Source organism: Lycium ferocissimum, chromosome 7 (genome assembly GCF_029784015.1).
Source record: "Lycium ferocissimum isolate CSIRO_LF1 chromosome 7, AGI_CSIRO_Lferr_CH_V1, whole genome shotgun sequence".
NCBI lineage: Eukaryota > Viridiplantae > Streptophyta > Magnoliopsida > Solanales > Solanaceae > Lycium > Lycium ferocissimum.
Window position 1 is genome coordinate 48,493,427 of NC_081348.1, and position 22,645 is coordinate 48,516,071.

The 22,645-nt window shown below is 33.5% G+C and overlaps 1 protein-coding gene across 2 annotated transcripts; it reads left to right on the top strand.

Annotated features, from left to right (window-relative positions):
- Window positions 1-4,306: 4,306 nt before the first annotated feature.
- Window positions 4,307-16,720, top strand: LOC132065487 (actin-related protein 2/3 complex subunit 2A). 2 transcript variants are annotated; one of them, XM_059458901.1, is made up of 10 exons: window positions 4,309-4,635; window positions 9,053-9,119; window positions 9,329-9,536; window positions 11,017-11,183; window positions 11,683-11,760; window positions 12,898-13,030; window positions 13,109-13,200; window positions 13,989-14,045; window positions 16,164-16,235; window positions 16,322-16,720. In XM_059458901.1, exons 1-10 carry the CDS (start codon window positions 4,574-4,576, stop codon window positions 16,367-16,369), a joined length of 984 nt encoding a protein of 327 aa, XP_059314884.1. In that variant the 5' UTR covers window positions 4,309-4,573; the 3' UTR covers window positions 16,370-16,720. The 2 variants fall into 2 exon arrangements, with proteins under 2 accessions (XP_059314885.1, XP_059314884.1); XM_059458902.1 differs by lacking the exon at window positions 11,683-11,760 and having other exon boundaries at window positions 4,307-4,635.
- The last annotated feature ends 5,925 nt before the right edge of the window (window positions 16,721-22,645 follow it).

Here is a 22,645-nt window from a genome sequence, read left to right on the forward strand (position 1 = left end):
GCTTCAAACCCATTTTGTGCTTATCTTAAACTCATTTAAGATTTTAATAATGTATTTTATTTTCACCTGTATTAACAAAAGGACTTATGTTTTCATCTTCTAGAATAATCTAACACAATAAAAAAAATTTTAACCAAAACGTATAGGACAAATAATACTGTCTCAAATATTTGTCACGTTTCGTTGCCAAGAGGTAATTTGACTAATTTTTAAAGCTAAATTGAATTAGATTAATTCAATATGCTAGACCCGTGCTAAGCCCGGGCCCAAATTCAAGCTATAAAAGTAGACATTGTAATTAAAGAAATATAATTAAGTTACATTTTTTTACTGCATAATAATTAAACTTTCAAATAAGTAAATTTGTAATATATGGAAGCAAAACTTTCATTTCACTCCTTTAACATTTTAACTTTCATTGTTGAAATTATTCACTTCAAATCAGATGAGGAGTCGGGATTTAAAGTTTATGAATTCTCAATTCTAATCTTTTAAGTTATTTGTTTCTAAATTAACAATCAATACATAATCAATGAATTTTTAAAACAAATGCAGAGTTTAAACCAAAATTTCAAGATCCGACCAAACTCATAGCCAATACTCTAACTCCGGCCTGCTTTAAACCCATTTTGTGCTTATCTTAAATTCATTTAAGATTTTAATAATGTATTTTATTTTCACCTGTATTAACAAAAGTACTTATGTTTTCATCTTCTAGAATCATCTAACACAATAAAAAAAATTTAACCACAACGTATAGGACAAATAATACCGTCTCAAAATATTTGTCACGTTTCGTTTCCAATACGTAATTTGACTAATTTTAGAGTTAAATTGAATTAGATTAATTCAACATTCGAAATTACACAAAAAATATATCAATATAGTGATTTTTAAAAAAATCTATTAGTTAAAATTTATGTAATTTGATCCTCGAGAAGTGAAACATGGAAGATATTTCGAGATAGAGTAAAAATAATTAAGGAACAAAAAAAGTCACAAAAAGTTACTACTCCAATATTGACCAATAACAAAGGCCCATGTGGCCTGTGGGTCTTAAGAAAGGAACAATGACAAAAGTAAACATTTAGGGGATAAAGCAAGCAACAGCCCACGTGGCAGCTTTATCACCAATGGATTGTGGTATGTGAGGACGATAAAAGCTCTATATCCTTGCTTATATATAAGGCCAAACCCATCGGGAGACATCTGTGGTCGGCAAGATTTTTCACTTAAACACCTCAAATAAGCCTTGTACCTATTGAGCACCCAGACTACATTAAATTTGTTCCGATTATCCACTTTTTTAACAATCAGCTAAAATTACTAAGTGTGTGTAATGCACTCGCGGATGACGTGGCATGATGACTAATTAAAAGAGGACATGTGGCATTTGGATGCATAAATAATAATTTAAAATAAATTACAAGTAAAAAAATATTTTTCAGCAAATAAATAAATAAAAATATTTATTTCCTAAACCCCACCCCACGTTTCCTAAACCCCACCCGACCTATCGCACCCCTCCTTCCCCTTTTCTTCCCGGACCTGCACCCTCTGGAACAGAAGAATGCGCAACCGCAGCGATGAAGATTTTTTCCGTCCACTAAAAACTTCATCCTAGTCCTGTCTCGGAACCACGGTCAGGTATCGCTTCTATATATAATCTGTAGTAATTATCTTCTCCAAGTACTCAATAGCACAATTGAAGACCTACAGGTAATTACTTTTTGAAAATATCTCAAATGTTTTTTGAAAAGTCGGGGAATCGAAGGTGGGACCAACAAGAACACACCAAACGCAAGAAGGGAGTGAAGAATTGGAGAGACATTTCTCAGGGTGCGAGAATGGTGGTTCTCCTAACCGGAGGAAATGGTGGTCGGAAATGGCGGGGAGAAAAAGGGGAAGAAGAAGAGAAAAGTAATATGAAAATTGGCTAAATAGAGCCTCTCTCACGGTACACTTACCATGCCATGTCAGCGAAAAGTGCCTAATCGGAACAAATTTAATGTAGTCTGGGTGCTCAATAGGTACAAGGCTTATTTGAGGTGTTTAAGTGAAAAATCTTGCCGACCACAGGTGTCTCCCGATGGGTTTGGCCTATATATAATAGTAATGTGTACATTTTTTGTCTTGTTTTTTTGTCTTGTTTTCCTCTTGTCTTCCTCTCTTCTCTTGAGTGGGTCTTTGGAATAGTGCGGCCCTACCTTTCAAGGTGGGGGTTGTCCGTACATCTGCTACTCTCTGGACCGCCATGGTGGGACTATTGTTGTTGTTGTTGTGTACATTTTTTGTAATATGTTGTGCGTTTCGCATTTTGAATTTATATAATTTTCCAAAAACATAATTTACATATTACTTCTCATTTCCAATTCATATTATACTTCCTCCATTAAACCACTATCTTGATTTTTTTCCCATTACTAATACGATATATCAATAAAATTAATTAAATTTCGTGTTCAATCAAATATCATAGTACAAAAATCATGTGAATATATATATTTGTTGGCTTGAAAATTCAATCTAAAAAAGTAAATAGTTTAGAACCATGTCGAGCAGGTACATGTTTTAGATGATAAAATCGCACCACATTACTTTTTTTTGAGAGTGTTTATTAAGATAATAGTAATTACACAATTCAATAATGTAAAATGAAGACAACTAGGCTAAAATTTTCATTGGTTAATGTTATGGACATTTTAAAAAGTATATATTTCTTTGCAACTGTTTTTGTACTCTTATACAATATTTAAACAATTATATAAATAATATATTTACCTTATATAAAAATGTATAATAGCGAATAAAAATATACCTACCTTGCTTGTATAAAAATGATAACACACTATCTACGGACATAAATTTCTTCTGTGATTTTTAGTTGCGATTTATATTTAAATCAATTCAAATCTCTACCAAATGATATTAAATTTTACACACAACCTCTTTAGGCTATTTTCAACAAGTCTAACAACTCTCACTTCAAATTTCTTACAAGAAATCAGATTCAAAATTCAAACTAACTTCTTCAAGCTTGTACAGTAATGGTGGATTACCTTTCTAATTTGACTTTCACAATACAAATTTTACAAAACCAGTTTTCTAGCTACGATTGGGCTCCAAACACAATCAAATCGAGTTTATCAACGAATAAGAAATAGACGATCGGGTTAAATAAGATAAATAGGAGAAGTAACTTATCTTTAAATTATACTCCCTCTGTCCCAATTTAATCGAGTTTATCAACTAATAAGAAATAGGCGGCCGGGTTAAAGAAGATAAATAGGAGAAGTAACCTATCTTTTAAATTGTACTCCCTCTGTCCCAATTTATGTGCTGTTTTTTATTTTTTGAGAGTCAATTTGACTAAATTTTGAAACTAAGTTGAATTAAATTAACACAATATTTTAAGATGAAAATTTGTATATTTATATTTGAAAACAGCATAAGAACCACTATAAGTTGCAACTTTTTCTTATATCAATTTGGTAAAAAAATACATCTTAAAATGTTGGTCAAAGTTCATCCAATTTGAATCTCGAGAAGCGAAAACTATCACATAAATTGAGACAGAAGGAGTATATAATATATGTCAATCTGGGTAAGAGCTGAAAAACATGATTCACTTTGGTAATAAGCTCAGGTGACGGAAAGCTTAAAATTCTGTTTTGTTTGTCATGTAGTGTTTCTTTGAGACACAACTATCAATTTTTCGTAACGCAACCACCATATCTCATGGCTCAAATCTGAAATCTTTAGTTGAGGATGAAATAAAAATAACTTCATTCTTAGAGCTCAAATCCAATGATATGCAATAATGTATTCAAGAAACTAAAATTCATTGATCTTGAAAATGAATGGTTTTGAACTTTTGACACCCGTGTTATATCCCGCCTTATTATAGGCAAATCTTCAAGATTCGAAGTTAGAATTGCCGATGGAGCAAAAAAAATTAAACTGGCAAAATTAATACTTCCTCCGTCCTAATTTAATTGTTCTACTTTCCTTTTTATGCGTTTAAGAAGATACTTTATATTTAATAATATTTAATAATTAATAATTAGTATTAGTTTAAAAAGCTACAACATTCAAATGATATATTTTTTAAACTGCGTGTCTAGTAAAAAAGTAAGGCTTAGAAACTTGGATTGGGATGGAGGGAGTACTAATAAGTTAAGTTGAGTCAAGTCAAGTGGGTTCAAAAGTTCACCATCTAATTTCAAGATTATTTTGTGGAAAGTACTCTTAATTTTATTCATCATTGTCATGCTCAAACGCTAGACTTTAGTTAAAGATGAAATGAAAATGACTCCCATTTCTCCAAAGCTCAAATCTAACCACATGCAGTAATTTAATTCAATTATTCTTACTTCACTTTTCCAAGACTGTATCTTCACAATACAAAATTGAAAAAGTTAAACAAGACTTGATCAACGATCCATTCAAGATTCTTCTAAATATTTGGTCTCTCTTTATCCCTTTTTAATCTCTTTCTAATTTGTCTCATTTTTCAAGAACCCCAAAACTATACACACTTTTTTTTTTGAATTTGTTGTTGAGAAAAAGATCGATGATATTACTGCAATCTCCCTCTAGATATCTTCTTCAGATCTTGTCCAATCGTGTCCAAAAGTAAGCTTCAATCCCATTTCACATTTTCAATTTTACCCTTTTTTTTTTACATTTATCCTGGGTCAAATTGTCAATTAGGGAAGTGTGGATTACATTCAAGATTCTTTTTTTTAATTTGATTGGAATTACAGCTAGTATGGTTGATGTTTCTGAGCAGTTGTAGCTCATTTCTGTGCTTGATTATGATGATGAAGTAATTAACATTTGTTCTTACTCTTATCATAAGTATAAAGCTGCAATCTTTCAGTTATTAACATCTATGTTACATGGATTTTGTATATGAGTGAATATTTCATAAGGGCATGAGTAAATATTTCTGCTTTTGCGGGTCAAATTGTTAATTAGGGAAGTGTGGATTACATTTTTGCTGTTTTTTCTTTGAATTGATTGAATTACAGTTAGTTTGATTGATGATTCTGTATTGTTCTAGCTCATTTCTGTGCTTGATTATGAAATTAGCAATTAGCATTTGTTGTTGCTCTTATTATAAGCACAAACCTGCAATCTTTCAGTTATTAACATCTATGTTACGTGGATTTTGTATATCGGTGAATATTCCGTAAGGACATGTAAATATTTCCCTGTTTTTTGCTTTATTTCTTTATTTACTATACTTTTGCGGGTCAAATTGTCAATTAGGGAAGTGTGGATTACATTTTTTTCTTTTTTTTTTTTCTTTCTTTCCATTGAATTACAGCTAGTTTGGTTGATGTTTCACATAGTTCGAGCTCGTTGTCATTTATGTGCTTGATTAGGAAGGTGAAGTACTTAAATGCATTTGTTGTTACAAGCATAAATTTGCAATTTTTCAGTTATTAATATATATATGTTACATGGATTTTGTATATCGGTGAATTTGTTACATTTTCAGTTCCCCCCCCCCCCCCCCTTTTTTTTTTTTTTTTTTTTTTTTTGTTCTCTACACTTTTGCGGGTCAAATTGTCAATTAGGGAAGTGTGGATTACATTCATGTTTTTTTTTTTTTTTGAGAATGGTAATGTTAACATTCATGCTGTTTTCTTACCTTTTTCATTGAATTACAGCTAGTATGGTTGATGTTTCTGTGTAGTTCTAGTTAATTTATGTGCTTGATTACGAAGGTGAAGTACTAATATGCATCTGTTGGAATTAGCATTTGTTGTTGCTCCTATCTTAAGCATAAAGTTGCAATCTTTCAGTTGTTAACCCCTATGCTACATGGATATTTAGCAAGGTCTAGTTTTTTTGAAGGATATATATGAAGTATCCATATATTCATGGCATACCCATTTGACTAGGCTTCAAGGCAAATACAAAGTCCATGTGACCTATTTTTATAAAGTTGCCACCAAAACTTAATGACAAGTTTTACATGGTGGTGGTTAGACCGACTATATTGTATGGGGCGGAGTGTTGACCAGTGAAGAACTCTCACGTTCAGAAGATGAAGGTAGCAGAGATCAGGATGTTGCGACATTCGGGACAAGGTGGGGTGGGCCTCGGTGGAGGACAAGATGAGGGAAGCAAGGCCGAGATGATTCGGGCATGTGAAGAGGAGATGCACGGATGCCCTAGTGCGGAGATCTGAGAGGTTGGCTATGGATAATTTTAGGCCAGGTAGAGGTAGGCCGAAGAAGTATTAGGGGAGAGGTGATTAGACAGGACATGGTGCAGTTCTAGCTCACCGAGGACATGACCATAGATAGAGGGTTATGGAGGACACGGGTTAGGCTAGAAGGCTAGTAGGTAGTTGGGCATTGTCACGCTTATCTTTCCATACTTGTAGTTGTAGTATTACTCTTGCCTTTGATTTCTATTATTATCTGGTGTTTCTTGTACTTCGATTATCGTATGATTTTGTGGTAGTTATGTTATTGTTCCTTTTTTCAGCCGGATTTATGTTATTTTCTGTTGTTTCTTTACTTCTTTTTTTTTTTTTTCCGGATTGCATTTGTTTGCTTTTCTTTGGGCCGAGGGTCTATCGGAAACAACCTCTCTACCTCCCAAGGTAGGGGTAAGGTTTGCGTACACTCCGTCCTCCCCAGACCCCACTTGTGTACACTGGGTACGTTGTTCTTTTAGTTGCGTTATCTCGTATCTGTCACATTGTCTAAGGGAAACTTTATGTGCTGAAACTATGCAAAAACACAAAAAGACATGCAATATACAAGTGATAGTAGCGTACAAAATCACATTACTAACATATCAGTAGATGAACGGTTTGCAGAAAATTATTACCTAGTTGTCGAGGAATACCAACCCATTTTCTGTTTTAACCTCATTTATTAATTTGATGAGAAGGTGGATCTGATCCAGTTAACAACATTCTATGGAGATGTTAGTTCTCTTATTATGAACTCGTGGAGAAAAAGCAATATAAAGAAGAAACAGCTAGAACTAACAATATCTCAATGCCTATTGCTAGTTATTTCTCTCCCTTGCTTACTTAGGCTAGTAAGAAATCCTATGCCATACTATTAACAAGATGGACCTTGGGCCTAACTCAATCCTAAAAGTTAGCTGTGAGGAACACCTAATATCATAACAATCTATTCTTTTTGAGAAAGGTAACATGGTATTAATCATCATCAGAAAGGTTGTGCTGATAGCAATTTTTCATAGTCGAGAAAACAAAAACATATCCTTGTTCATCTTACAAGGATTCTGTGATGTCTAGTAAAGAGTGAGCATCAGTGTACATAACAATTTTTACACCAAAAATGAAATAACAGTAAGCAATTCATCTCGATCTTCTGAATTGAGCTGCATCTTCCTTCAAAACGCTTGGCATTCCTTTCCTTGCACAAGGTCCATCATAAATTGTGTGAACCACCTCATTTAAATGTTTAAACAGTTTGAGTGGGAACAATTTTATTTCTCATTTTAGGCCAGCAACATGGTCCCTCATGTGCGAACCTATTTTTTTTTTTTTTTTTTGGGTGAAGCACGTGAAATTATCTGGTTGATTGATGACAGTGAGACTTAACCTTAGGATACTATGGTGAATCGTGAGAATAGTCTCATCCAAGACACTTAGCTATTAGAGAGGGAACATATTTATTTTATTTAATACTTTGCAACAATAGGATCTATTCACACTGAAAGACGTGACCTAGTGGTCAATTGAGTGGGACAAAAACCATGTGAGACCAGGTTTTAAATACAGGTAGAGGCAACTGATGTAAGGCTTGCCTAAATCTTGGCAGGTAGAATTACTTGGTACCTGTGTCGGTGCAAGTACTTGAAATAGTGAGTACCCGATGGAATAATCGAGATGCGCGCAAACTGTTTCACACCAGGTTAAAAGGAGGTACCCTAAAGGAGAACATAAACCATGTATCTTAACACTTCTTAGAAGTTCATGTAATGATCTTGGATCATAGGTGTTGTCCAAGAAATGCTAATCTTCTTCATTTGGTTTTCTAATTCATCAATATTTGCTAGTTTATATTTGTCCAAACTCCAAGCACAAAAAAACTCATCATTCTGCTAATTGTAGAGGATAGGTAACTCTTCACATATTAAATGGCATCAACAAACATATCAGAAATTATACCTTCTGAAATAGTTACTTTCCCGTTCATGGAAAATTGCCTGCAGAAAATGTGCATAGATGATCATTAAGAGGTATTGTATTAAATGTCCAGCAACCAGAAGGTACTGTGAGGAATTTACAAGGGGTAGCCCCATTACAAATTGTGTAATGAGCTCAAAAAACCTATCATGGCCTCTATATCATTTGCAATTGCCATGTTACACCTAAAAACAGTTGGGATAAACATCTGTACTTAATAATAACTACAGATTCTGATTTGCTTTAAAAAATCCTTGTATCCCCTTCCTTCCAAATAGATGATCATTAGACAGTGAACACAGAAATACTATCTAAATAAAGAACCATAAGGGTGTAATGTGCAGAAGTGTTTCAACTTTATCTAGGTTTTGCATAGCAGTCTGGAGAGTTGCATTACTCCCTTTGAATCCAGGGAGCTGGAGGCGCATCAACATGAACTGTCTACACTTATTAGTTACAGTGGAATCAGCTAATCAAGCCAAAAATGCTGCCAGCAGAGCCACAAATATTCAATTTGATTAATTCTTAAAGCATTAACTGTTGTGAATTGTGATATAAAAATTGATTAGTTTAATTTTATTTTCTTCTGTTTTAGTTATTTGTCATGGAAGCCCCTCCTGGTTGACAATATATCATAAATTGCTAGTTACTTGATTTGTCCAATTGCTCTGAGCTTATTCTTTCGGTAATTGGTGTATCCAATATCCAATATGCTAAAAGTTTTAAAATATGACATACCTAGTTTACTGATTCATGAATCTTCCAAACAAATTGACAGTCCATGTACTGCAAATAGAGCCGATGCATTGCATTATCATGTGAATAATCTATAGTAGATGCTGACAGCACATCCTTATTTTGCAGTTTTGAGAAAGGAGTTGAACTGGACTGCCAATGGGTTGAATTTGATGATATCCGTTACCATATTCAGGTGAGTTATTATCAGAACAGTCCATTGATGATTTCTCTTGTTATTTTATTCCACTCTTTGCCCTCAAAAGAAAAATAAAAGAACCATCTAACACATATATCATTATTTTGAAAATTTTAGTTGAGAGGGTCATATTTTATTCTGTCATCTCCCTAGGAAATGGAACAGATTGATACATCTGGCTGACTAGTACGTAACATATTCTGCAGGGTTCAGTGAAAAATCCAAATGTCCTGCTTCTTTCAGTATCATTGCCCATACCACCTCCAGAAACTGTCCTCTTTGGTGGACTTCCACTTGGAGCGCTAGAAGCCATAAAAGCAGCATATGGTGTAGTTGCACAAATTCTTGATCCTCCAAGAGATGGCTTTAATCTCACACTTAAACTGAACTTGGCAAAACTTCCCTCAGATGAAGGTTCTGCAAGTTTCTTCTTTAAGGTCATTATGAGCTTGCTATAATTGTGCTGGATGATATAGGATATTAGTCCAAACTGCATTGGTGGCTTTAGAATATTTGTTTCCTGCAAATAAAATTTTGTACTCAAAGGAGAGACTTAAGTGCAAAACAAGCAGAGGTACTCACCGAACTCAAAAAACAAAAACAACTGTCAGTGTGCTAAAAAAGCACAACTGTCAGTGTGCTATTGTTCAATTGAAAAAATCTGTGTTAGATGTCATTGGATTTATACTTATAAAGTATTAAACATACCTAAAAAAGCTCTTGGTGTATATACTTCTTCCATGTGCTTTCCGTTCAGTCCATTGCGATTCCTAAAAATTCAAATATCTAAAAATAGAGTTATAAAACTATATATCTTTACTATTTAAAACAGAAGGAGATAAAAGGAAACAGACTGACATAGAATTTTTTATATACAAGGTATTCCATTTTCTTCAATTTCAAGTTTCATTGATTAAAGAGCTACTTTTATACGGATCCACACCCACACCCACACCCATGTCTTATAAAGTATTAAACATACCTAACAGTACCCATATCTCTACTGCTGGTGGCATTGCATATCCAGGAGGATATTCTCCTCCTGGCTGTTGCTGGTATGAGCTTGCTATAATTGTGCTGGATGATATAGGATATTAGTCCAAACTGCAATTAATAATTTTCTTAACATAATCTTCGATTGGTGGCTTTAGAATATTTGTTTCCTGAAAACAATATTTTTTATTCGAAGGAGAGACTTAAGTGCAAAACAAGCAGAGGTACTCACTGAACTCAAAAAACAAAAAGCACAACTGTCAGTGTGCTATTGTTCAATTGAATCTGTGTTAGATGTTTGGATGCACCTTAGGTTAAAGCTCTTGGTGATATACTTCCTCCATGTGCTTTCCTTTCAGTCCATTGCGTCCACTTTCTATAATGAAAAACTATATATCTTTACTATTTAAAACTTTTTGAATACTACAGCATTAAAAGTCTCATTGGAGCTACTTTTATTCTTATAAAGTATTAAACATACCTAAAAGAACCTATATCTCTACTGCTGGTGGCATTACATATCCAGGAGGATATTCTCCTCCTGGCTATTGCTATTATGTCAAAAAAAAAACAACCATATCTCTACTTTCGGCACACGCCTTCTCGCTATCCAATGTAAATTCAAGTTTGCTGTTAATCTCTGTGCTGATCAAACTCGGGCTACAAACTTGGGATGGTAGTACAAGTCAATATTAGCGTTACAGTTTTTCATATGAGTTGGTATATTTATTATTTCAATTCACTTTGAATTTCTCATCAATTCTATGTATTGCACTTATGTATCAATTGTCAGGAAGAAGTCTTTGGTACTTCTAGACTAGGTGATTGTCTATTTCTTGCTGAAAGTTTCAGTTACAATACTGTAATATACATTGCTTATGATATTTCTTTCTGATTGTAGAACACAAACATGCACTCCTGACAAAGATTGCATCGGTGAGGGAAGTAGTAATGGGAGCGCCACTGAGAGCAGTTTTAAAACAACTTGTTACAAGGACAGTTTCCGATCTAGGCAAGCCCGTTGCCCTGGTTCATCGTCCTAATGAGTCTTTTTTCCTCGTACCTCAGGTGAGTAATTTTATCCACTTTATAACATGCACAAGATGGGGAAAACTATAACTTCTGTATATACGCTAAAGTTTAATAAACATGAATCCGTTTCAAATGCTGCAGTGAAAACTTTTTTTTTTTTTTTACCTTGTTGCGCTTGGCTACCATAGTTAAACACACACACACACACAGAGATGTTTCTTAGTAGGCATGAACTTTCTTTGGAATGCATAATTACTCTTTTATGTCTGCATGAATTTGAGTTCCTCAAGGAGTCAAGATCGATTCTCTGTATATTGCTATTTCCTCTAATCTAGCTGTATTACAATAATCTTCATTTCACAACCTTTTTGCTTGACAATTAAATACTGGGTTAATTCATGCTGTTGGTCTTTCATCCTCATAAAAAATTTCTCTCCTTGCCATAATGAAAGGAGCATTGTAGTTATTTTAGTAGCTATCTGTGTGGACATATAATGTATTCAGATTAGATGATGCAATATACTGGCTGTTGCAGGCAGACAAGGTGACTGTCATTTTTCCTATGAGATTTAATGATTCCATAGATACTGTTCTAGCGACTTCCTTCCTACAGGTAATCTTATACATGTTTAATGTGTTCTTGTGTTTGTAGTTATATCATCCCGATCCAAGAAATGAAAAGGTGTGAGGACTATATAGCTTCCAATAAAGTAGTACTCCCTCTGTCCCAATTTACATGACACACTTTCCTTTTTAGTCAGTCCCAAAAAGAATGACACATATCCCTATTTGGCAACATATAACTTTAAACTTTATCTTTTACGCTTAACGAGATGATTTATAACCACACAAATATGTTTGGCTTATTTTAGACCACAATATTAAAAAATCTCCTTTATTTCTTAAACTCCGTGCTCAATCAAACTACATCATATAAATTGGGACAGAGGGAGTATTATAGAGAGTTCCTTTTTGTTTTTTTTATACTAAGGGTCGATGGATTACAGTGGTAAACATCTGATATTTGAACATCCAAATTGAGCGTTCATCCTGTTAAGACATGGAACTTGGACCTAATTCAATCCCAAAAGCTAACTCTTGAGGAGGTTTTTTTTTGTGTGTGTGGGGGGGGGGGGGGGTGGGGGGGGGATTGATTGCCTAAAACCATATAAGGAGACTGCAATCCTTTCCTCAGCCAATGTGAGACCCCCCCACCTGCCCAAGACTGGACAACTGGAGCGTGGATAATTTAACACGGGGCCCAACATTGAGAAACACAAGAACAAGGATTGATGAGTTTGGCTCTGATACTATGTTAAGAAATGGAACTTGGACCTAACTCAACCCAAAAGCTAGCTCACGGGGGAGGATTGCCCAAGATCACATAAGGAGACCACAACCTATTCCCTCAACCAATTAACACATCCTATTAGTTTGAAGGTTGTTTTGAAATAGGATACAATATGATTTGTTTCTTTGTAATCAATTTGCTTATCCTCTTATCATTTCCAATTAAGAGTGAGGTTTATTATATCATTTGTGATACCAAAGAAACTGTATCTGTCTTCCGGGAAGTCTTGAAGGTGGTGCACTGAGTTGTATATGGTTCATTGTCTTTGTGAAAAAAATCCAGCTCTTTCTTTCGATTTTCTTGCAAGATTTTTAGTGCTTCCCTTTTCCATTGGGACATTAATCTTCATGTCCCTACAGGAGTAGACTGACTCACTCTTTGGAATTTGATTTTCGTCAGGAATTTGTTGAGGCAAGACGAACTGCTGGACTTAACAATGCCCCTCCTTGTTTGTGGTCTCCATCTCCTCCTCAAGAACTGAAGGAAGCTTTTACAGAAACATTATCTGCAAATGCTGGATTTGTTAGTTTTGGTAAGATAGATATTTTAACTAGCTATTCCATTGATATTTTGCCATTTCCATGACCAAATTATTTTCTGAAAAATACAGTAATTTTTTCTCGCCACGTGGAAGGCAGAAAGCTGGACAGAACTGTCTGGAACCTATCAACCTTTCATGCTTATGTGAATTATCATGTTAAGGTCAGACTTCTAGACCAATTTTTTTTTTGGTTTATTGACTTAATTATGTCAGATTAATGCACTCCCATACTTGACGCTACGCAATTCGCGACGTTTTATGTTCAGAAGGTCTCTAGTGAATCTTGAATTTATGCTTTAAAAGAGTTCCATAAAGGGTGAAGACCTTCAGCCTGATAGAAGGCTTTGCTGACTAAAGATAGAAAGCTTCATTTATAATTGTGTTCCTGTATTTCACTAACAACTTCCGTTATATTTTCTGTGACTATAACATTTCAGACAAGGATTCTTCATTCTATGGGAATGTTTGAAAGCTTTTCATTCTTTGCATCCATGAAATTAAAATGTCCCACACATTGGATGCTTGGCATTACATATGGTACCATCTTACATATTTTAGGAGAATATGAAGACTAAATGCCACACGTATATAGCTGAAGCTGTTTGTAATTATTTCTAATTCAGGCATTTGTAATCTAACCTGTATAGTGTTCCTGGAGAATTGGTACTGGAATCTGTAGATCCTTGAAGCAATTAATCTATGGAGGCCTTGAGCCTATTGATGTCTTGCAACTGCCCCCACTATTTTCCTTATGTATTTACAAACTTGGATCATTTCAAAGAAAAGATCTTTCCCAAATGAAGTGTGATATTAATGGAAAATAATGAGATGTTCATAGTTTATCGTAACACTCGCGGCCTGCCTCATAAGCTTTTAATATGATATTATTATTTGTGTCAAACTTTATATCCTAACTCAATCACTTCGATTTTTTTTTTTCTGTAAACAGTGTTCTGAATGTTTCATGCATACTCGGATGAGGCGTCAGGTGGAGTCATTGATACAGGTAATTATCAATCTTACATGATAAATTTAAAGAAAGTAGAATAGCATGTTTAAGTCATTCTGTAATACAATTATAGATTTGGCAAAGTCTACCCACAAAGAATGCTAATTGGGAATTTTACTGTTAGCAATATGTTCACGCTTGTTCCCATGAGGCTGAATGTAGAGGTTTTCTAATGGTTCTTCATGCAATCCTATCAAAATGTATGAGTTTGTTTCTCTTGGGCATCGGGTGATTTCCAATTTGTATTTTTCCATGAAACATGTTCATCAAAGGTTTCTGCAAAAAAGCTAAATGGTTTTGTCTAATTGGAGCAGAGGCTAAATCCGACTTGCTAAAATATACACCAATTACTTTCTGTTAGATCACTAATCCTTTTTCTTTTCTCTTTTTATATGTTATTAGCTGATGCAGTTGTCACACTATAGTGTGCTCTCTTTCACTCCCGTTCCCTTTTTTGTCCTTCCATTTTGGGTTCTTGGGGCAGGGGGCTAGGGTGTTGTTAGGGCACTGTTTGCTGATACATGTTATATTCCTTCACTGTAAATGCATAGAATCCCTTAGCCATTTGGAGTGAATATACACCTCTTCGTTAGTATGTCCCCCATGTATCCAGTTCAAAGATCACCTTATAATTAAGAAATATAGTAGCTCTATGTTTTGTAGGCTTTATCATATTTAATTAGAAGAGTTTAGGTAGTTCTTTTATGCTGCATCTCAAGGGGCAGAGGAGAAAAAGGATAAGCGATTGATGATCCTTATAGTACATAAGTCCCTCAATCAATAAGGATAATAAATTTAATGGACAAGAGATGAACGAGAATAGTTGATGCATGCTAACTTCTGATTGCCATCTATGTACCTGAAGGGTACCACGGGCCTTGTACTCTAGCTTTTGTATATTATCGTAGACTTTTGAACAAGGTTTACAAATAATTTACAAATAAATAGTTAACTCTTCAGTAAACAGTAATGTGGTTGCTTTGATTAGTTATTGTGAAACATACTTCAGGAGGAGAGTTTAAGATGAGAATATTGGTTCTGGTAATTGGAAGTTGCTTTGTAACCAATGTTGATGTAGTATTAGAAGGATAACTTTAGGCAATGTTGATCATATTCAGTACTGTTTTTTAATGGAAGAAGTTCAATTAAACGAAGGGTAGTATAGTTCAAGAGAAGCATAGATTGCTTTGTGTATGATTGTGAACTTTTTGTCCTAGTTATGCTATGTTACTCTGTTGTGTTTGATGATTTCTTGTTGTATCGCTACTCCATAAGCAACTCCTCCATCAGGTTTGATGCCCTTGTTGGGCTCATTGACCTTAAAATGATCCTTCAAAAGTCGTTTAACTTTTGATATCTTGGTAGTTCCACCTACCAAAAAAATTTCATCAATCCGGTGCCTCTAGCCAAGAATTCTCATAGCTATATTAGTGAATCTTGTTCATGTTCATTTCAATCTGAAGATTCATTCTTTCAGGTCTTCAAAATTTTCGATTCTCCACAGGGCTCTCAAGACAATTGGCTCTCATACCACTTGTTGAAAAATTTGAAGAGGATTCAATCAAATCATTTTCTCTTTGAAGACTAGTGGAAAACTATTATTTCTTTACTTCTTGACTTACATAAATGGTTATAGGACTTCTTATAACATGTACCTAGTCTAGTGCATATATTTCCCTTTACCAAATATATGTACAAAGCCATAAACTAATTCACATCTTACAAACAAAAAGATAATCTTCTAGTTCATGAACTAAGTAACATTGATGATCTTGTGATGAATCTTGACTTACTAATCTAATAAGTTAGACATCTATGGACCAGTGCATCTGGCAGTCGATGCAGGACATATGATAAAACCATCTCAAGCACGATCCCTGATGATCCAAGTGCCTTTAAGGGCTAAAGTCCCACATGTATCACAACTTTAATTTCAATTTTCTGTTTTGACGTTAGATTCTACCTACTATCTGTATTCTTCTGTCATACTGGCAGTTCCTTGTAACTAAAATGCCTCGGGACTGAATCTTGAATTATTTTTCTTGTTTACTTGCTGATTCTAAATCTTGTAAATGTAAATTTGCGGAATTTATAATATTCATGACCCTTCCGCAGGCACTTGACCGTGCCAAACCAGATTCCGAGAAGGCCAAAAGAAATTCACCAAGCAGATCGTTTAAACGAATGGTGTGTCATTTGTTTTGTTTGATCTCAATAGCAAATCGTTTCTTATCATCTAATCTGTTCTTCTGTTCTTTTTTTGACATTTATAGAGCCTCAAGGATGGAAATAACAGTTTCGGTTCGCGAAGTTGGAAGTAGAAAATCGGAGCATTGAAGGTTACTCCTCGTGAAATTATTGTAGACACAGCCTCTTCTCTAATAAACTTGCATTTAGCTTGTTGTATTCATGTCTATAGTTGTCCCGTGTAAATTTTATGGAATTGTCTTCGGCGTTAGATTTAAACTTTGCCATCTTGCTGAAGCTTCAAGTTTTGTTTAGCAGAGTCCATTTGTTTAGGTCATGTCAATGAGTGTAGGATTACTTTGTAAAAACTTGCAATATTCCCATTTTACAAATTTGCTTACTTATGCTCTAAAATTTGTTTGGAGAGAGACCCTTGAGAAATTGAGCCAATTCTATCAAGCTTCTTATATTTGTTTGTTTAAGAATTTGCATCTGGTAGTTTTTGCTTAATGGGATTAGATTTTCTCAAGTAAAAAGATTATAGATATCACGGTTATTGTTAAGTCTATTAGCCTTCGAAATTACTCCCTCCATTTCTTTTTAAGTGATTTTTAAGAGTGTGGCACATTCATTAAGAAAGTCACGTAGTAGCATTACTTAAGTTCTAAAAAACTTCTTTCAGATTTGTTCAACACTTACTCTTAGTCAAGGATAATGAAAAAAAGAAATTTATATCTTTGGTTTCTGAAAGAATCACTTATTTTGGAATAAATTGAAAAGACTAAAAAAAAATTTACTTAAATAGAGGTCGTAATTTTCACTGTCAACTTGAATCGAACCATTGATGAGCTAGAAGTTTGAAGTTTTGGATTTAGCAACTCAAGGGTATGATCAGACGGTCAATGAAGTGGGATGCAGATCATGAAAGAATAGAGTTAAATCCCAACCGAATCAAGTCTCTTCATAAATATTCATTTGCACTTAGTATTACACGAAGTTAATAAATACATGACATGTAAATAATGAGTGGTGATAAATATTTATCAAGAGATCGCATGTACATGTTGAGCTTTTATTGTAAATATTGAGTGCGGATAATTTTTGCACGTGGGAGACAAACTCCAATTGGAAAAAAGAAAAAAAGTACTCTGGAGGAAAAAAAAAATTACCATGTGCCTTACACAACTAATATAACAAGTTGTGTGAGGATTTTTTTTGTGATACAAAAATTAGACTGTATAAGTGTTACGTACAAAGATATTCCTATAAGTAGTTGTTTAAGGCCATCTATTTTTCCCAACAAATGAAACTGTGGGACCCACAAATAGTCAAGTGTTCCCTTCCCTCTTATCTCATCTGCCGTGACTCTCCCGTCACTGTCCCTGAAACCCTCTAACCCACGGCACCACTTAGCAGGGACGGAGCTAGGGCCCACAAAGCGTTCATTTGAATTTCAATTGTCGAAAAATTATATTATATATAAGGTTAAAATTAATTTTTTTTATGTATAAATAGTAATAGTAAGGGGAGCTTTGGCATAACTGATAAAGTTGTTGTCATGTGACCAGGAGGTCACGGGTTCGAGCCGTGGAAACAATCTCTTTCCAACCTCTTGCCGAAATGCAAGGTAAGGTTATATAGACCCTTCTCGGACCCCGCACATAATAGTAGTTTAGTATACCCGGCTGCCCTTTTTTTATGTATAAATAGTAATAGGTTGTTTCGTTTGTTACTTGTTTTATCGTATTGGTATTGTATTGTATTATTAATTAAATTCGTCCTTACGTAATGATGAAAACACTCATCCAAACAAGCAGTAAATGTTGAATTTTCTTGATTTTACCGTATGTTTATTTCTTTATATTTCAAATTTCCTTTACCAGAATTCTAACTCTACTATTATGTATCATGTTCAAGCCAAAATTACCGAATTTAAATGCATCAGTAAATCCTTAACTATATGAGCAATTGAGCACTAGATAGTGTGTAATAGTTAGTAAGTGAAAATTATAAAAACGATATGCGGACTAACAATGTAATAAATGGACATAAAGATCTCATGCAAGGTATATAAGATTATAGAATATGTGACTTACATGCAAAATCAGAGCAACTGGGGAGCTAGAATGGAAAGTACGGATTCGGTAGAATTCAATAATTTTAGTTCAAATTCTGTATATTTGTTGAAAGATTCACTAAAAATATACATACAATGGGTAAATTTTTAATTCATAAACTTCAAATTCTCTGCCTCTCAATCTGAAATCATCCACAGATTTTAGCCAAAAGACTAAAGAAATGGGACTTCTTGAGACGACTTTGAGCCAAAAGACTAAAGGAGTAGGATTTGAAGACGACTTTAATGCAAGCCAAAAAGTCTATAGAAAAGAACAAATTTCTCAAACTTAAATGTCATATCAATATCGACATCAACAAAAAAGTAGTTTTCAATTACAATGAAACATCGATATTTCAGAAATCCAGTGCTACATCTAATTAAAAAATGAATTTAATTTGCTTAAAGACCAAGTCTTGACAATAACAAATTCTTTCATGTGTTTCTCTTGTAGGCAGGACCACATACACAATGCCCAAAACTTCCAATAAGTTTGTGGAAAATAATCAGAAGGTTAAAAAAAAAAAAAAAAAAAAACACGCGCTCACATGAAACTCCGTCACAAATTAGTTTTCATGTTTCTCTTCTCTAGAGTTAATTTGTCTAATCTTTAAAATTAAATTAGATTATATCAGTTCAATATTTTATAATTAAAATTTAGATATTAAAAATTATACGAAAAATACTACAATTATAAATATATTTTAAAATATTGAGGGTCATGTTCATATAATTTGACTCTCGATAAGGAAAACATGACAACTAATTTGAGACGGAGGGAGTCTGAGTGTGTGTGGGTGCGTGGGTGGGGCGGGGTGGGGGTATCTCAAAAGGAAGTGTTCGTCTCACTTTATAAAAATGAGCTCTGGCATGTAAGAAATTGACCTCAAGGCAAAAGTGGTATATAAGTGAGGCTTAATCTATAAAATATCATTCTTCTTTCTTTCTAATCAGATTCTTTCTTATTTCTGCTTATATACAAGATAGCTTGTTGAATTTTGTGAATACATTTACGGTTGAAGTATTGTCATTGAATAGCCTCAAGCTTTTAAAATGATTTATGTGATTATATATACACCATTGGTGTTACGAATTAATTTTTACACTTTCAAATCACATTTATCTGTTGTAAAAGGTAACATATCTTATTTTTCAAGATTATAAATCTCACATTTTAAGAAGGTTTAATCGTAAATATCATTTAGCTGACCTGACATTATAACTTTTTTTATACTAATACTTATAAAACTCATATGATTAAGTCCAGGGGCGATTTTAGGTGCTAAAATTGGGGCACGTGAACACATGGTTTCTCCGTAAAACTAGGTTTTTTATGTATATATTTTCTAAAATTAGTAGAATACTACCTGCTGGAACCCATGCTACAAAAATTTAAATTAATGGCCCACTTTGGTTGAAAGGTGAATTATATTTACCTGCAGATTTAGTGAACCCATATTTCAAAAATTAGATTCTTTCTGATTAAGTCCACGTGTGAATGGGAAATGATAGACAGGAAGTACAAAATAAATGCTGATTGAAGCTAAGATTAGACAGAGACTTTTAGACTACAAATTCGATAGAAACATCTATTTACGAACACTCAAAAATAGTAAATAACCGGCTAATGCTGCGCACATTTAGGATTGGAATATAACGAGTTTCTCTAGTCATTAGAAATTCCAAATTAATAGATTATTATCTTTATAATTCCAGTAGAAGAATTTTCTATATATGTTGAAAGTTTTTAACATAGGGTTATCATTTAATACATACTTCACTATAATATAATATAATATAATATAATATATGGTGAAGTTCATCTAGAAAATGTCAACTAATAATAAGACAATTTTTTTTTTTTCAACTTAGATATTCGTCGATGCATGGACGGGCAAACGTCTATTGAATGTTTATGTCGTATGTACTTTTGCAAATTATATTATATAGTGACGTGTTAACTAAGTAATAATATAATTCTTTCCTATTTTCACATAGTGAAAATAAATTATGAGCTTCATACAAAGGTTTATAGAATATTTTTTTCCTGAGAATGATCTTTTCTTCTCTATTTAGGGTAAATTAAGTGACAGCGGTAAATAATTAATGGATAAGTATGAAATGGTACCACTTATAACAAAAGAATCAACAGTTCGATCCTTGCTAGTTTTTTCAGTCTACGTCATAAAAAGTTTGAGCATGAATCTTTTCTTCTTTGTATTATATTTTTTGTCTTTTTGACGACATTGAGTGTCTTTGTCAAAGAAGTTGTATGCTTAAAAACATTTTATAATGGTATAATTGAAGCAGCTTTAAAACCCAAAATTTGAAAAACTTCTCAAATATTGATATAGTTTAGGAAAAATTATGTGTACATTACTGGAGATCCCTCCACTCTTAATTAGATGACTTGGGTTTGATCTGATCCTAAGAATGAAAAATTTCTTGCAAGAACAGTTTTCTCTTTAAATAAATCCTATACAACGTGAATCTGAATTAACCGAGCTAGTGAATTTTGAATGTTAAATGGTTTAACCAAAAGAAAGAAAGGAACACAATCTTAAACAAATCTTTGGAATAACAAGAAAAAACGAGAACCATCTTTATATATATTTCCTCCAAACTAATGATAATAACTTATAAATTTGGAGATGATTTGATAGAAAAAGCGTCGTCACTGACACTGACTAAACAGTTAAGACTTGGTAAAATCACCATATTTTATTAATGTTGATAACAGTGCTAGCAAGTTGGAAGAAAGACCAAGTCTTGAAATTGACTTGAAAAGACTTAGGTAATTTTTCCAGTGATTTAGTGGACATGTACTCATACGGTACCAAAATCTTCCAAAGTCTGTGTGGAAATATTTCTCATCATAGTACTAACTAAATATATTAAATAATTAAACGGCAACCAAAAAAACTGAAAAATATGCCTTACCTTAATTTCCTCCCTTTACATCTGTTCAGATGGAAATTTCCCGACAACAATTTCTCCACTTTCAATGATGATAGGTAACATAGTTAGCTAAGGCCTAAGGGTAATTATTCCTTAAAAAAAAAAAAAAAAATTTTTGCAGACTCTTCCCACGAAAGTTGCAATCAGATTCAATAATAGTAAATTAGTGGATGCAGTCGAAAAAAACATATACAGTATTTTCATAAGGACGTCGTTTGTCTCGATATTTTTTTAATTGCTATAGTAAAATATTGTTAGAGAGAATATATAATGTAACATAATATAAGGTAGCAAAAAGGGGAAGCTTCTAGGGTAGGGTAAAAACAAAAACAACAACAATAATAATAATGATAATAATAATACATAACATGAAAGATCAGTTCCATAGAAAACATAACTGTTATAATAAAAATGTTGTTATAGAGGGTGGATGTTATAGAGGTCTGACTATATACCTAAAGAAAAAGACGAAAACTCCCTGCAAGTTTCACCCTAGAGAATGAGAAAACTTTTTGTGATGGACATTTTCTCTTTAATGAATCATATGCGAAGTAAATTCAAATTTCAAAATAATTGAATTTTCATTTTTAGCTTTCCAAAGCTCATCTTTATATCCCTTTGTAAAGAAATAGATCATGGGCCGAACTCAACCACAAAAGCTAGCTTACCCCACCTCACGCCCAAGACTGACCATCAGGTGCGTGGGCCAACATCGAATGAGATTGATCCTGCAATGATACCATGTAAAGGAATAGATCATGGCTAACTCAACCCAAAAAAGTAATTTCATACGATGAAAGGATTATCCCAGTGTTCATATAAGACTCACCCATCTCATTAACCACCAATGTGGAGTTTTTTTCATTCTTGAACGCCCTTGGTCGTCATATTGTAATTGCCTAAGCTTGTATTCTCTTAGAACAGTCGTACTACTTGTATTCATCCATTAATATTATGAATACACTCTCTTTTCTCTTTACTTCATTTTCGCTATCCATTTCAATGCCGTACTTTACGTTTTGTGCATCACCGTATAGATGATTTTCCCCTTTACATGGCATAGGACGAATATTTAGAGAGCAACCATGTCATAACTTCAAACTACTAAATAAAATAGGAATTAGCGATAAATTATTAAAAAGTTCTAATAGCTTCAGCAATAAAACGCGAATTAGCGATGAAGTTCATAGTTAATTTCAATTTTTTTTATAGTGATGAACTCGTTATCTCCTGCTTTAAATAAGTTAAAATATGATATATTCTTTTTATTCCCAGAAACTAATAAGAAAATAAAAGAAAAGTATCTTCTATTTTATATGACAAATTTTAAAATATA